Consider the following 16,255-nt stretch of genomic DNA (forward strand, 5'->3'; position numbering starts at 1 on the left):
TACCTAACTGCGCCCACGACAGGGGAGTGGGTTGCCCCTTTAACTACTAGTATGGTTAAATTGGCAAAACTTCCAAGTGTAGACAAGCCCTTAGGCCCCTTTGGAAAGCCCAAGCAATAATCCTTTCCATTTCATCCCAGCAGATCTCAAAGTAGGTCTCAGACTATATACTACCATGGCCCCTGAAAGGTAGCCCCTTGTAACCAGCAAAGGGAGGGGAGAAGGCAGACTTCAACCAGAGCCAGGGCCGGCTCCAGGGTTTTGGCCGCCCCAAGCAGCCAAAAAAAAAAAAAAAAGCCGCGATCACGATCTGTGGCGGCAATTCGGCGAGAGGTCCTTTGCTCCGAGCGCGAGTGAGGGACCGTCCACCGAATTGCCGCCGAATAGCTGGACCTGCTGCCCCTCTCCAGAGTGGCCGCCCCAAGCACCTGCTTGCCAGGCTTGGTGCCTAGAGCCGGCCCTGGCCAGAGTCACTGGAACCAAGCAGGGTTGGTTCCTTGGAGTTTGTGTCATGTGATCCCAAGCACGTGTGACTCCCACATGTGTTTGTAATAACGAATAGGGCCCGACTGGGGAGCCTTTCTCGATGAAGATGTCACCTATGGGACAGACCCACTTCCAAAGCGTGGGGGGAGGGCCGCGCCCCCTTCTCAGCGAGAGGGTCGCTGCTGCGGAGCGAGCAGGCCTCTGGGGGGGCGGGGGAGATGCAGGAGCCGCGCACAAAGGCGGGGAGGAGGCCGGGCCAGAGGAGCGGCGTTGACACCCAGAGCCCCGCGGCGGAGCGGGCTGGCTCTGCACACGCTCTCGCTGCCAAGGGAGAGGGGAGCCCGGCGGCCTGCGCTGGCTCCTCACCCCCAGCGCTGGGGGAGCGCGTGGCGGGAGGCGGCCGCAGCCAGCCGGGGGAGGAGGCAGGGGCCGCCGACCGCGGAGCTGGAGCCCTGACGCCTGCCATGGAGAGGAAGCCGGGCGGCGAGGATGACTGCGTGGACTCGGGAGCCGAGACAGGAGGGTGAGTCCCGGGCAGGGGAACAGGCAGCGCAGGGGCTGGGGGCGGGAGAGGAGGAAAAAGGGGGGCGCTGGGGCCCGGATCCGGGTGGAGGGGCCCCCTGCTCTGCAGCGAGGAGCGCGGGCGTGGGGTCCAGGGGAGCGGGGCAGGTTCGCTGAAGCGCGGAGCCGGGATAGCTTGGCCGGGAGCGGTCCCCAGAAATGAGCCCGCTTGGCTTGAATGGGGGGGGGGCGGTACTTTCCCCCTGCCCTCCCCTGGGGAGCCAGGCGCTACCCCCCACCCCAGCTCTAGGGACACCTGCCTGCAGCGCTAGAAAGTGTCTGGGCATCTCGTCTCGGTCTCTCCCGGGAGAGCGCGGTGACTGTCTGCAGCAGCTACACAGAAGTGACGGCAGCTTGTCCAGCCCGGGACGGCTTCCCCCTTCTACCCCCAGTTCGCTTGCCCGGCTGGCGGCAGCACGAGTGGGGGGGATTGGATGGCTCAGCTCCTGCGTCTTGCTGGTTTGATCTCGCAGCGAGACGGACAGAGATGCTGCCGCACGTGTTGCTTTTCTCTGCTTCCTCTTCTCTTTTGCTCCTGCTCCAAGAGGCAGCAGCGGGTTCGCAGCTCTACCCACCTCCCTTCAAAAAAAAAAAAAAAAAAAATCTGTTCTCTGTCTTGCCTGATGAGTTAAGTTAAAGCTTTGTACTATCAGTGTTACGGGAAAACGCTGAATGGGAAAACGCTGAGCTGAATCTGGACTGGGTCATAAATACTCAGAGTATTTGCTCACTAGGTTTGGCTTTAGGTCAGAGCACACGAAAGATGTACCTATAATAACAGCCACAAATAATCATTGAATGTTGGTGCAGCTGGCCTGCCCCAGAGTGCCCCTTTGATTTCAACTCGGTTTCCCTGGCTGTTTCAGAAAGACCCATACAAACAAGGGAGTGTGCAAGCCCACAGCAAGGGCTCTCAGGGGACATGCACCGGAGCTGAAATATACTGCTGTGCACAAGACTGGGACAGCTGCAGCCAAGAGACTGTCTCCTCTCCTTCCAGCTGCTGCCTCCTCCTGCCCAGCTCCACAACGGCCTGGGGGGAAGGGGGTGTCTCTTAGCCTGCTCCTGCCTGTCGATCCTCCTGTTTAGTGCCATGGAGAAGCAAGAAATATTTCTATCTCAGTATCAGAGTACCTCATAATCTTAATGAATTGACTCTCTTAACATCCAACTAAGGCAGGAAAGTCTTATTGTCATCCTCATTTTACAGATGGGGGACCAAGACATAGCAAATGACTTGGCCAAGGTCACACAGGAAGACTGTGGCAGAGCCAGGAACAGAACCCAAATCTCCTGAGGATCAGTCCAGTGTTTTGTCCACAAGACAGTACTTTTTTCCAAGTCCCCTTCTGTTCTCACTCCCATCTACAGTTGTTGCAACCTTCTGCCCTTCCCTATGCCAGAGACAGGGTATTTCCCCTGCAGCCCTATATCAGATGCTGCAGCCTTCTCCTGTCACCTGGCTTCCTGTGGGGAGGGAGGCTGAGTCCTCGAGTAGGACTTCTATGGAGGGGGCCATGGACAAGGGACTCTTAGCCCTCTTACCTCCTGGTCTCCTCTCTCTCTTTTCTCCTGTCTTTAGGGGATGTTACCTCTTGGTCTCATCTCCCTCCCTTCTCCTGTCTTTAGGGGGAGGGAGGGAGAGCGTGGAGGGGTGCCTTTAGCCCTTGCTGCCTCTTGGCTCTGCTCAGCCTCTGGCTCCAGCAGGATCAGAGGAGGCTGCCACCTCTCCATCTTGTCCCAGCTGCTCTATCTTTTCTGACCCATCTTTTCTGGATCCTACAAAGGGGCTTGAAGGTCTTCTCCCGCCATCCTTATTAAACAGTAATAAGTCTCCAGGACTTAATGGTATTCACCCAAGAGTTCCAAAGGAACTCTAATGTGAAATTGCAGGACTACTAACTGTCATCTGTAACCTATCACTTAAATCAGCTACTGTACCAAATGACTGGAGGATAGCTAATATGACGCCAATTTTTAAAAAGGGCTCCAGAAGTGACCCTAGCAACTACAGGCCAGTAAGTCTCACTTCAGAACTGGGCAAATTGGTTGAAACCGTCGTAAAGAACAAAATTGTCAGACACATAGACGAACATAATTTGTTGGGAAATAGTCAACATGTTTTTGTAAAGGGAAATCATGCTTCACCAATCTACTAGAATTCTTTGAGGGAGTCAATACGCATGCAGACAAAGGAGATCCAGTGGGTATAGTGTATTTAGATTTTCAGAAAGCCTTTGACAAGGTCCCTCACCAAAGACTCCTAAGAAAAATAAGCAGTCATGGGATAAGAGGGAAGATTCTCTCACGGATTGGTAACTGGTTAAAAGATAGGAAACAAAGGGTAGGAATAAATGGTCAGTTTTCAGAATGGAGAGAGGTAAATAGTGGTGTCCCCTGAGGATCTGTACTGGGCCCAGTCCTATTTAACATATTCATAAATGATCTGGAAAAAGGGGTAAACCGTGAGATGGCAAATTTTGCCAATGATACAAAACTACTCAAGATAATTAAGTCCCAGGCAGACTGCGAAGAGCTACAAAAGGATCTCTCAGAACTGCGTGACTGGGAAACAAAATGGCAGATTAAATTTAATGTTGATAAATGCAAAGTAATGCACATTGGAAAACATAATCCTAACTGTACATATACTATGATGGGGTCTAAGTTGGCTGTTACCACTCAAGAAAGAGATCTTGGAGTCATTGTGGATAGTTCTCTGAAACATCCACTCAATGTGCATGGCAGTCAGAAAAAGCAAACAGAACGTTGGGAATCATCAAGAAAGGGATAGCTAACAAGACAGAAAATATCATCTTGCCTCTATATAAATCCATGGTATGCCCACACCTTGAATACTGCATGCAGATGTGGTAGCCCCATCTCAAAAAAGATATATTGGAATTGGAAAAGGATCAGAAAATGGCAACAAAAATGATTAGGGGTATAGAACGGCTTCCGTATGAGAAGAGATTAATAAGACTGGGACTTTTCAGCTTGGAAAAGAGGCGACTAAAGAGGGGATATGATGGAAGTCTATAAAATCATGAGTGGTATAGAGAAAGTAAATAAGGAAGTGTTATTTACTCCTTTTCATAATACAAGAACAAGGGGCCACCAAATGCAATTAATAGGTAGCAAGTTTTAAAATAAACACAAGAAAGTATCTTTTCACACAACACACTGTCAACCTCTGGAACTCCTTGCCAGAGGGTGTTGTGAAGGCCAATACTATAACGGGGTTCAAAAGGGAGCTAGATAGATTGATAGAAGATAGGTCCATCAATGGCTATTAGCCAGGATGGGCTGGGATGGTGTCCCTACCCTCTTTTTGCCAGAAGCTGGGATTGGGTAACAGGGCATGGATCACTTGATGATGATCTGTCTGTTCATTCCCTTTGGGGCACCTGCCATTGGCCACTGTCAGAGGACAGGATACTGGGCTTGATGGACCTTTGGTCTGACCCAGTATGGCCATTCTTATGTTCTTATGACCTCAAACTGGTGCTTATGGATTATAACCTCTGCAGCGTATAAGAGCCATGTCATTATGCTAGTGTATGAGACAGGAAGTGTGACAAAACAGTGAAACTGATTCTGCCACCAGTGCTGTCAGCTGCTGAGTAAACAATTTCAAAATAATATTACAGGTTTTAAAAAAAAGATTCAGCTGAAAATGGGATTAGGTTTATCATTTCCTTTTAGATTCATCATAATCAAATGAGCAAAATGAAATACCTTTGTTATAAATTACACATTTTTCTGCATATTTCTGTAATCATGAGAGATTGTGGGCTATTTTTCCTTTTACCTTAAATAGCTACAATATTGTGGACATGACTAATCCCTGAAGGTTAATGTTTTTTATCTGTCTTCAGCATAAAGGGAAAAAAACACACTTCCCTCCCTCCCCCTCTATTTGTGGGGCAACAGGCTTTTCATTTCACCCTATGGGAATCTGGAATATGAATAAAGGGAAAACAACATAATCAGCTAATTCATAGCTGGGTCAAAGTTCAGAAAATCCTTGACATGTCAAGTCACTTTTAATTTACCATGCTCTTCCAAAACAGAAAAACCTGTCTTTTGTTGGAAGGGGCAGTTGGAAGGATTTGCCCCAGATGGTGACATTAGCCTTTAGACCTTAGTGATCAGCGTGGCAGCTGCTTATGTCTGGTGTAGATGAGCTGTTAATATTGATGATTTTGTGTTGTGTCCCTGTCACACTTCTGACACTGGAACATGTAGCTTTAGCAGAATGCGCTGTTTTGCGGAATTTTAACCATGACATATGGTAATTATCAACTAGAATGCTTTACACTGAAATATGTCTTCAAAGAAATAGGTCATTACATTTTCATTATTTTACTGTGTTTAGCAGATGTTAGTCTATGATAAACATGTGAAAGAGGCATATGCAACTATATTTGTATTTTTGTTTACTCACCAAATCAACTGCTCATATTTAGGCTTGGATGGATGATTTTTTTTTTTTTTAATCGGTAAATGTTGATTTCCCCCCCTCCCCCATACACAACAAACCGATGGAAAAAATATTTCCACAGATAATAGAAATTTACACAAGTTCTCAAGCAGTTCCTACTTTGCCAATTAGTCTGACTGAAAGCTATTTACTTTGTATATTTGACATGTGATTTGACAATTTGTGTTTTAATGGTTATAAAGTTTTAACTTTTTTAATCTCAGCGGCTATCATTAAATAATTATTGGCTGACTTCACCCATGATTTCCCTCAACTGTGAAAATTTAAATTGATAAATTGAAAAATGTTTAAAAATAACATCAATATTATGTGTCAAAATTATATTAAGTTGAATTCTATCAAGGCTACTTATATTGTTTGCTTATTACTCTTAAAGCAGAAATAGGGTTTTCTGTATCTTCATAATAGTATTGCAAAAACTCAGCTGGTTTCCTTGTTATGTAGCTATTTCAGTGATGAAAAAGAATCAATTGACACCTATTTTTAAGTTCAGCAATCATACTATGAAAGTATTCTTAGAACAGCTTTCAAAATAATTCAGTAGCAGTTTTATTATTATATATTGAGTGGTCTCTTTCTATCATTCAGTGAACAATAGTGTGTTGACACACTAGCAAATCCAGGCTTTGTGAACCATTTTCATCTCTATTCAAGCATGAGCTTTATATATATGTATTGCTAAAAGTGTTATATAGCAACTAACTACCACTATAATTCATGAAATATCTCCATAAAATGTATTTTCTTGAGCTGATGTTGCTGTTAGCCACAATAGTAGGCAAACCCCTAGTCTACAGCAGAGTTTGAGTCCAGTTTTAAACTATCATATTACAAATCCACTTGAATATTTGTGGATATTCAAGATATCTTTGTGCTATTGTATGTTCTTCAGTTGATCATGTTGGAAAGCAGATCAAAAATAGTGTATTTTAAGTTACTGAATCCAATAAGACTGGATTCGGCTGAGTTGCCAAGTACCTAAATAAAGAGAATAGGACATATAAACCAATTAGTTTGTATTGGCTGTTTATTAATGAGATTTGAAAGAGTTCCAGCATCACCTTTGGCTAAACTAATGTATCTTTCTCAGAACAATGTAATTCTCGATTTTCAAAATCACTGCCTTTTTTCAGTTACCGAACATTTCTCTGCCCCCAAAACTAAGGGCCGCCGCTTACAGCTGCAATCTGTGGCAGAACACCCATTGATATTGAGGAAACCTGCCTGTTTAGAGAGAGAGAGAGACATGGCCTTATTTTTTCTTATATATAGCCTCTCCTTTAATTAGAAAGAAGGAAGGGAGGGAAAGCAACAACTAAGGGGGATGACATGTGTATGCAAATGAAAAATTAATACTAAACAGTCTGAAAGAGTGATTTGCAATAATATGTTTTCTTTGTCTTAGTTTTACTAACATTAATCCATATGGATTTTATGATTCATGACCTTTTATATGAACCATAAGGCATAGTTTTCTGTGCCACACAATTTTGTTTTGGTGTTTTGATCCAAAAATATAATCTTTTAAAATAATTTTAGAATTTGTTGTTCATCTACTTTTTAATGCCCAGAACCTAATTCTTGCTGTCTTTGAAATCAATGATAAAACTTCAGTTGAATTCAGTGAGTGCAGGATTGAGGTCTGTAGTAAGATTTTTAATGCATGTGAAAAGCTTTAAAGAGTTAACAACTTGGGATACTAATTTCCTAATGTATTCAAAGCTCTAATTTTCCCCTTCTTTAATTAGAAGCTATTTGAAATTGTGACTTTAAGGAGCTTTTTCACTTACATTTCAAAATATTATTAATCCTTTTAGTCAAAGTTAGGAAAAAACACCCATATAGAACATAAAAGAGAAAGGCAGTTATAACTTATTGTATGGACAAAGTATAAATGTTCCACTTATATATGTCTTCATGGTTGCATTTCAAATTTGAATCCATTGCTTGTTAAATTGTAAAGCACTTGCCTAATTTTGGGAGGTGGGAAAACAGTGATGTTTCTTTAGTAACAAGCACTTGCTGGATCATAATTGCGCAATGCTTGTGTCAACATGGAGAAACACAAGCTATGTGGTGTCTTTTTTTTTTTTTTTAATCGTATATGCATCATATATCAGATATTTTTAAAAGCATATCTGACAAATTATGGACACTTTTCACCTGGCTGCATTGTTACTTGTTAGTTTTTTGTGTATTAAATGTTTCCGTAAACATCCCTCATCATTGTGTTCTCAAAGTTGATGACTATATGGTATATGTGAACTTTTTGACCATGCTACTGTTCTGTAGTGGTGCTACTTGTGGCTCTGTCACTGGCTCTCTACATAACTATGAATAAAGCATTTAATCCCTCTGTGCCTTGGTTTACCCCACTGTAAAATGGGTGTAAAATACTTACCTGTCTTGTTGTGGTGGGTGGGGAGCTATAAAGTAGTATGAGATTCTAAAATAAAAGATGCCGTGTAAGTGCGAACTATTTTTGTTAGCAGCAAACAGAAAAAAGACTAGACATCTAAAATATTAAACTATTTTGAAACAGAATTAAAATCTATTTTATGTTAATCTACAGACAGGCCTTGATGCTTAAAATAAAATAAATAGTTTCATGAGTTTTTATTTATTTTTATTTTTATTTATTTTTGGTGCCACACAGCTCAGCTTACAGATACTCACTTATGAATTTGTACATTTGTGTGTTAAGATACATCTACACAGGAAAAAAAAACAACAACCCACAGCAGAGAGTCTCAGCCTGGGTCAACTGAGTTGAGCGCACAGGTTCTGTTACAGGGCTGAAAATAGCATTGTAAACATTTGGGCTGAAAACCCAGCTCACCCACTCAATGATGATTCCCCCTTTACAATTACATTTTGAGACATGCAAGTTTTTAATCCATTTAATGAGTGCCCTATTAATTGTATATTCTAGTTTTTTAATCACAATGTCCTGTGATCCTACGTATTTTGTGTCAACAGTAATGGTCCAGCAAGCTCATTAGGCAGCTCTTTTAAAACTCTTGAATGCAAGTGTTCTGGTAAAAATGTCTAACTTTAGTAGCTCTTATTTAACATCCTCCATAAATACTAGTGGAATGGAAAGAGTATTCTTATCACCATATGATAAGACTATATCATCTGTTTTCCCCAAATACAGAACAGAAATATTTATTGCACACTTCTGCCTTTTCTGCATTATTATTAAGTCTACCATTTTCATCTAGTCATGGATCAATACCATTGTCAGGATTCTTTTTGTTCCTAATATATTTAAAAAACTCTTTCTTATTGTCCTTAACTGTGCTGGCCATAGATTTCTCTTTGTGTCCCTTTGCTTCATCTATCAATTTTCTACAATTCCTACTTGATTTATATTCATTACTATCAACTTTCACCTTCTTCCATTTGTTATATATTTATAGCTGCCTTCACTTCCCCTCTTAACCAGGTCATTTTTTAAAACCAGTATGCCTTCTTCCTTGATTGTGGCATTTTTTAGCATCTCTAGGATGTTCATAAATGATTCCCAATTATCATTCACATTTTTCTGATTAAATTCTTCCTTCTAGCTCAGGAGTAGGCAACATATGGCATGTGTGCCAAAGGCGGCACGCAAGCTGATTTTCAGTGGCACTCACACTGCCTGGGTCCTGGCCATCCGGCTCTACATTTTAATTTAATTTTAAATGAAGCTTTTTGAACATTTTAAAAACCTTATTTACTTTACATACAACAATTGGTTAGTTATATATTATAGACTTATAGAAAGAGACCTTCTAAAAATGTTAAAATGTATTACTGGCACGCAAAACCTTAAATTAAGTGAATAAATGAAGACTCAGCACACCACTTCTGAAACTGCCAACCCCTGTTCTAGCTGATTTGGTTCATTCTTCGGATGTCAGTCTCCCATCATATATTGCGTCCATTTATGTGTAACTCTCAGGAGAAGAAACCATTGCTGCTGTAACCTATTTTAAAGGACTGTTTTTACGTTTAGGTTTTTTTTTTGTAACTTTCACATCATATATATCACTCTTGTCATGGCACTGTACAGAATTCATCTGTGATTTGAGTATTCAAATATATAAAATGGACCTTTTGCACTACATTGGTTTTGAAATGATTTCTGCCACCAGACATCACCAATGTAGTGCAACAGTTCCAATGTGCTCTTTCATATCTCAGCAGAGAAACCTGCTAGTATATTATTATAGATATGGTCCTTGAAAGCAACTTTTACCTAGATTTTAATGACTAAATTTTGCTAGCAGGGAGATCTGTACTGACATCTACTATAACTGAGCCAGAACAGTGTATGCATTATTGGTTAGTGGTTCATTCCTTTGGTGTACTACCCTTTAAAGAACAAGGTACAAAATCCTAGGCAGGTAAGCATTGTGCCTTCAGCCACCTGAGAAATACAGCAGAAGCGGTGTGGCACATACTGTCTGGTGATTGCTATTCCACTGTATTTAAAAGATTATAAATGGCAGCTTAAAGCACAGGAATGATACTGCTACCAGAGGCTCTCCAAAACCATTAAAATGTTAGTAAACATCCCTTTGTAGTAGTTAAATTGAGACACAGATGGTCATACTCTGAACTCACTCTGTCTAGTAGAAATCCAAACTAACTCCATTAAAATGCAGTGTTATCACTTACACTAATGCAGTGATCTTGGTTACTCTGGTGGAAATCCAGTGGAGTTAGTTTGGATTTATACCAATGTAACTGAAATCATAATCTGATCCATAGGAATTGAGTGACTTGCTCAAGGTCACAGAGCAAGCTGGTGTCAGAGTCAGCAATAGAACCTATTTCTCCTGACTCATAAGCCTGTAGTTAAATTACTATACCATGCTCTTCCCCTATGTGCCTGTCATAACTATAAAGGGAAGGGTAACAGCCCTCCTATGTACAGTACTATAAAATCCCTCCTGGCCAGAGACTCCAAAATCCTTTTACCGGTAAAGGGTTAAGAAGCTCAGATAACCTGGCTGACACCTGACCCAAAGGACCAATAAGGGGACAAGATACTTCTAAATCTTGGTGGGGGGAAGGCTTTTGTTTGTGCTCTTTGTTTTGGGGGTTGTTCGCTCTTGGGACTGAGAGGGACCAGACATCAATCCAGGTTCTCCAAATCTTTCTGAACAAGTCTCTCATATTTCAAACTTGTAAGTAAACAGCCAGGCAAGGCGTGTTAGTTTTTATCTTTGTTTTCTCAACTTGTAAATGTACCTTTTTGCTAGAGTGTTTATCTCTGTTTGCTGTAACTTTGAACCTAAGGCTAGAGGGGATTCCTCTGGGCTCTTTAAGTTTGATTACCCTGTAAAGTTATTTTCCCTCCTGATTTTACAGAGATGATTTTTACCTTTTTCTTTCATTAAAAGCCTTCTTTTTAAGAACCTGATCGATTTTTTTTTCCCCTTGTTTTTAGATCCAAGGGGTTTGGATCTGTATTCACCAGGGAATTGGTGAAGAGTCTCTCAAGGCTACCCAGGGAAGGGAATTAGCATTTTGGGAGTGGTGGCAGCGGACCAGATCTAAGCTGGTAGTTAAGCTTAGAAGTTTTCATGCAGGCCCCCACATTTGTACCCTAAAGTTCAAAGTGGGGAAGCAGCCTTGACAGTGCCTATTTAAGGAAGAAAATAAGTCTTTTAGGTATAACTGTGATGTGAAAGAATAGTTCCTAGGTAAAAGGGGGTAGGGAAAAATCTCAGTACAATAGGTGTTATCATGCCAGTGCTGGGCAAGCAAAGAAAGCAGGCAGCAGGTGGGCTGTCGGCTCTTCTATAACTTTTTTCCTGGTATAAAGAAGCCCTGGAGAAGGAGACTTTTTAGACATGGGAGGGAGGAGGGGCTATTAAACCTAGAAATAGAAACAATGACTGGACAGCGAGTGGAACAACCCTTCACACGCACACATGCTCATACCACACCTTGCTTCAGAGCCTTTGTTACTCCACTACCTCCCCCTAAGATACCTTGAGGGTCTGAAAATGATTCTGTATAAGAGATGCATCCTCCTTACCCATTCTTGCCTGAATTTCCCCTTCCATTTCACCTTTAAAAGGTAACATCCTTCATTTAAAAAATGCAGAAGTAATGCTGCTACAGAGCCCTGCCTCTGTCCCTGGTACTGCCCAAGACTGTGGCCCTGATACTTCACTATTAAAGTCAATGATAGCTTTGCTACTGACTTCAATGAACATAGGATAAAGCCCTATAACAGCTGCTACTGCTCCACTAGTCGCTTCTTGAATCCCTCCCCCAATCTATGTTCAGAACACAGACCACGGAACACTTTCCCGAGGGAATTGGTAGAAGCTCCGTTACTTGGAACATTTAAAATGTGGACGAGAACAGCATCAGAACATGAACTAGCAGGAACAAAACGACATTCTAGGAAGCAGAGGCTAAATGACAGGATATTTTTACTTCTATATTTAACTTGTTTAAATTTAAGACCTGTCAAAGTGATTGTTCATTTTGTATAGTACCTAGAATGCTTAAAATATTTGCAAGAGCTCCAGAACTCCAGTACTCCAGCTAGCTTTCATTATTAGAAAAAGACAGCAACATACTGTTTTGAGGGTTTTTTGTTTATTCCGTGAGCAAGTTATCAATGCTTGTCATATATATGTCTTTTGATTCACTTTTTTAAAGCTTTTTCTCTGCAAACATGAGGGCTAGGAATTGACTTATTTTGAAAAATAAAGCTGAGAGTCTCATACTCTCTTGCCTCCAAAATCTGGAGCTTTAAGAAAAGCATAAAATATCACAAAATTGAGAGGTGTCAACACATTGTGAATAACCTGTGATTTCTATTAAAAATCTCTTTTGACAAACTTTCAGCCCCAGCTCACAATAAAAAGGGCTTATATTTTGATTTGTAAAATGAAATCTGATTAGTTGGTAACCGTAAAAGTTTATTAGCTCCTTCAGGAATGAATAAAATTTTCAAAGATTCAGAATTATATAGTGAACAGCTGCAAAATTAACTACCTAGCCTTCTTCAAAATACTGAACAGCACTAGTTCTTGTTGTGGACAATAAATTGAATAAAACTAATGAGGAACTTCTAGATTGAGTCTCTGAGATATGACATAAAGAAGGAAAAAGAGACAGAAAAGACTTCTCCAAAAGGTAAAAACCTCATTCTTCAATGAATCATGTCTCTAAGATCAATTTTATGGTTTCCTTCAAACTTTGTGCAAAGGACAATTCAATTTCTCCTCTGTCTACAGAATGCACATTAGAAATGTCAGGTGCAAAGCATTTTTGGAGATATTAGACATTGGATGGGGAGGAGAGTCAAAATCCAGCAGTATTGGAAAACTAGTTACAGCCTCAAAAAGAGTTTCTTCCGTAGTTGTGTAGTCTCTATGGATATTTTTAACATTCCTGCAGAATGTCCGCTACCCTGAGGGCACATTCAGAATAATTTCCATAGTGAGCTATTTTACTATAAAAATAACTGTGTGTAGGTTTTAAGCAGTTTGACGGTTTAAAGCAGTGGTTCTTAACCTGGGGTGCACGCACCCCTTGGGGGTGCCAGATGCCCTTTCTCGAGGGGCAAGACATGTCAGGCTTTTGTAAAGGTAAATCATCAAAAACACAAATTAAGCACAGGCACGTAAGTACAACTACTTTGTTTAATCAAACCTATGTATTTATTAACATTATAAATTTTTTAACAATTACTGTAATATACAAACAAAGAAAATACCTAGGTTTAAAGAACTGACCTACTTCAACGATTTTTGAGAAGGGGTGCGAGAACATATTTTGAGAACCAAAGGGGTGCAGGCTGCAGTAAAGATTAAGAACCACTGGTTTAAAGCAAATTAAATTAAGTCAGTAGTTTCCTTTGCCAAATTTGTGTATGATCTTTAAAGATTTAAACATAGTACAGCCCCGCTGAACTAAGATTTTTGTCTTGCAGATCTGAGTACAGCCGCATGTCCTCTACAAGCAGTGAGTATAATTTTAAGACCTTTTTAAAAATAAAATCTCACCCTTTTCTTTTTCATTTGCTATCTGTTAATGTCTACTTAATGCAATAAAGAAATCTCCAGGTTTTCAAATTACATTACAGTGATATGTCTTGGATCCATCTACATTATTCTCCATCATGAGCAGCGATGAGTTTAAAAATCAAAGGAATAATATAAAAGGAGAAATAAAAAGACAAATAAAAGTTTTGATTAACAGACGTTTTACACAAACCCTATATACAATTTTAAAAGCCTCTTGGCTATTGTGTTTACTGAAAGCAGTTTTTCAGTGTATGGGCAGGATTTGCAAAAATACTTGACACTAGATTAACTCTGCTCCCGTTAAGATCAATTTTAAAACTCCCTAAATCTTGGTCCTGCTTTACACAGCAGCACGAAACACACTTTTATATGCCCAATTTGCACTGACTCAACTGATCCTTGTGTGATCTGGACGGGTGTAGAGAGGGCTCATGCAAATGATCATTTAAATATTTCCTCTCACCATCTCTTTCCACCACCAAGCAGATCTTCATCCCTAGCCTCTCACTGGGCCTGTGAAGTTCACTGCAGTAGGCTCTGGGGCTTCAGTAACCCATGCAGAGCTGTTGTAAGTGAAAAAGAGGGACTGAAATAAGTCCCCAAAATACAATTGGAAGAGGAAAAAGTAGTCCTCAAAGATCACAGGAGGGAGTGGCCCTGATCACTATGTGGGTGGTGTCCTAGATTGGTCCTGTATTCCACTGCAAAGCGACAGCTCTATTTCAAAGCTGTTAGCAGGGAGATAGCAGAGTTCCCAGGGAATTACGTGTGCCATCTGCATGGTAAGGACCCCATCCATGCTCTGCTTGGAACTCAGTTTGGAAACAGTAGCTCAATGGACGGATTGGTTGGCCAGTGTGGATAGGGCCAGACTGAGTTACAACCATGCTTGAAGATATAAACATTACCCTATCTTCTTATGATTTTAGAGTGAGAATACAATTCTGAAACATGGTTTGGCTATTCAATGTGAATAGGGCCTCAGAGTTTGTAATGATTAATGTCATTTCAGCAAAGGCCACAGGAATTAGAAATGAGTGAGTGCCTATTATAAAGTGGTGCCAAGAAAACATAACGGGAGAAAATTCTGTAAGGCATTTCTTCGTTTGAGTTTTAAAGAAGTGAGAAAGTGAACTGAATGTTTTCCAGCCTTTCCAAATATTTCTTATGAACAGATTAGATTTCAGGTTAACTAAGTGATAAAAGATGAAACACAGTATCTGGTTTCTTTTTTCCAGTGATGTGATGTGGCAAATTTTTCTGCTTTTGCTAAAAGGAATTTCACATGGTTGCTTTTCAGTCTTCTACAATAATGACTTTATCTTCCCAAAAATATTCTGTCATTTATTGGAAGAACTGTATCTACTACTCTCTGAATCCCAGAAATGGTTGTTCAAGCAAAACTGTAAATAAAGCCCTCTATCAATGTAAGATGGCATTTCTCCAGCTAATTCCCTCCTGATTTCTCCTCATAGATGCAAGCTGTTACTCAAAGTGAACACTACAGAAATTCACAAAGATGACTTTCCCACCCTGCAGCCCTAATTCTCTTATAATCAGAAGAAAGCTGTCAAATGTCCTCCATGCACATGATTCTGGGTGAAACGGGGTTTCTCTGGACAGTTCCACACATGTGTCCAGCTCTCAGACTAATTCCACAGGGTATCACCTAGCTAGAAGGAATAATTTGAGGTTTTATCTATCTCCTGTTGAAGTCAGTGGGAGGATTTTCATTGAATTCCAATTCACTGAGAGTTGTATCAGGCCCTTAAAGAATAAATTTATCTACATGTCTGAATCCTGAGCTGATGTGACTGACAAAGGGCTAGCTGTCTCTTCTGTCTGTCTGCTGGATGTATGTCTCCTGCTAGCAGTTCAGGTCTTTAGCCTAAGAATGTTCTTGTTCTTATTTGAATATATTCCTGGTTTCCTACTGGCAGGACTCATTCTCTATATGATTGGTGGGGTGGGGGGGCAACATCCAATAAATCAGTTCTTTGCATTTTTATTAAAAGAATTTTTTATCTAATGTGCTGTTCCTGTTCATTTCCCTCCAGTAACCCAGTTTTTGGCCGTGTATTAGAGTGTATACTACCAGGCCCGGTCAGTACCCTGGGCAGTGACCCAGATTATGGGCCCAATAATAATAATTTGACAAATGAATTCACTGATGAGGTTTAAAGCAAAGTATTTCTCATCTAGACGTTGACTTGTAATCAATTATTTATTTGTATTACTGCTGTGTTGAGTAAAAACAATAGGCGCAAACTAATCTTGGTAATTCTTACTCGTAATAGATTTGTACATACAAGTGATTTTAGTTATATGCCAGCTGCAGTTTGTCACGTTAAATGTGGTGACCTAGATGTTTTGCTGAGCAAGGCAGTCCAGGATGTGGTGGGGATTACAATAGTATTTTAACACCAGTCCTTTGTCAGTACTGGGAAGTATTATCATTCCAGCAGAGACAGAAAAGTTCAAGAGACAGAACAGCCTTTTTACATACAAACTTAAAAATGTGTTGTCTCTTTTCTGCTTCCAAGACAAATGAGACTGGTGTAGCACCACACATCATGGGATTTAGTTTTGTATTTCATAGGCGTTGTGTGGTCAGGCTGTTCAGAAAGCACAAGAGGAATAATAATATTTGAGTAGCTCAGAC

At 40.8% G+C, this 16,255-nt stretch overlaps 1 protein-coding gene across 5 annotated transcripts in view; it reads left to right on the forward strand.

Annotated features, from left to right (window-relative positions):
• The first annotated feature begins 794 nt into the window (after nucleotides 1–794).
• FAM124A (family with sequence similarity 124 member A) overlaps nucleotides 795–16,255 on the forward strand; it is a 76,193-nt gene continuing 60,732 nt past the window's right edge. For 2 of the 5 annotated variants that reach the window (XR_004644118.1, XM_034758533.1), the window contains exons 1-2: nucleotides 795–1,009; nucleotides 13,500–13,531. Coding sequence is in view for 4 of the 5 variants with exons in the window: in XM_034758533.1 (XP_034614424.1) it covers nucleotides 951–1,009; nucleotides 13,500–13,531 (91 nt within the window). In the remaining variant the exon portion in view is untranslated. Of the gene's footprint in view, nucleotides 1,010–10,695; nucleotides 10,729–13,499; nucleotides 13,532–16,255 lie in introns of those variants that run through there. The other 3 variants (XM_034758531.1, XM_034758532.1, XM_034758530.1) reach the window with 3 other exon arrangements.

This window comes from Trachemys scripta, chromosome 1, assembly GCF_013100865.1.
Source record: "Trachemys scripta elegans isolate TJP31775 chromosome 1, CAS_Tse_1.0, whole genome shotgun sequence".
NCBI lineage: Eukaryota > Metazoa > Chordata > Testudines > Emydidae > Trachemys > Trachemys scripta.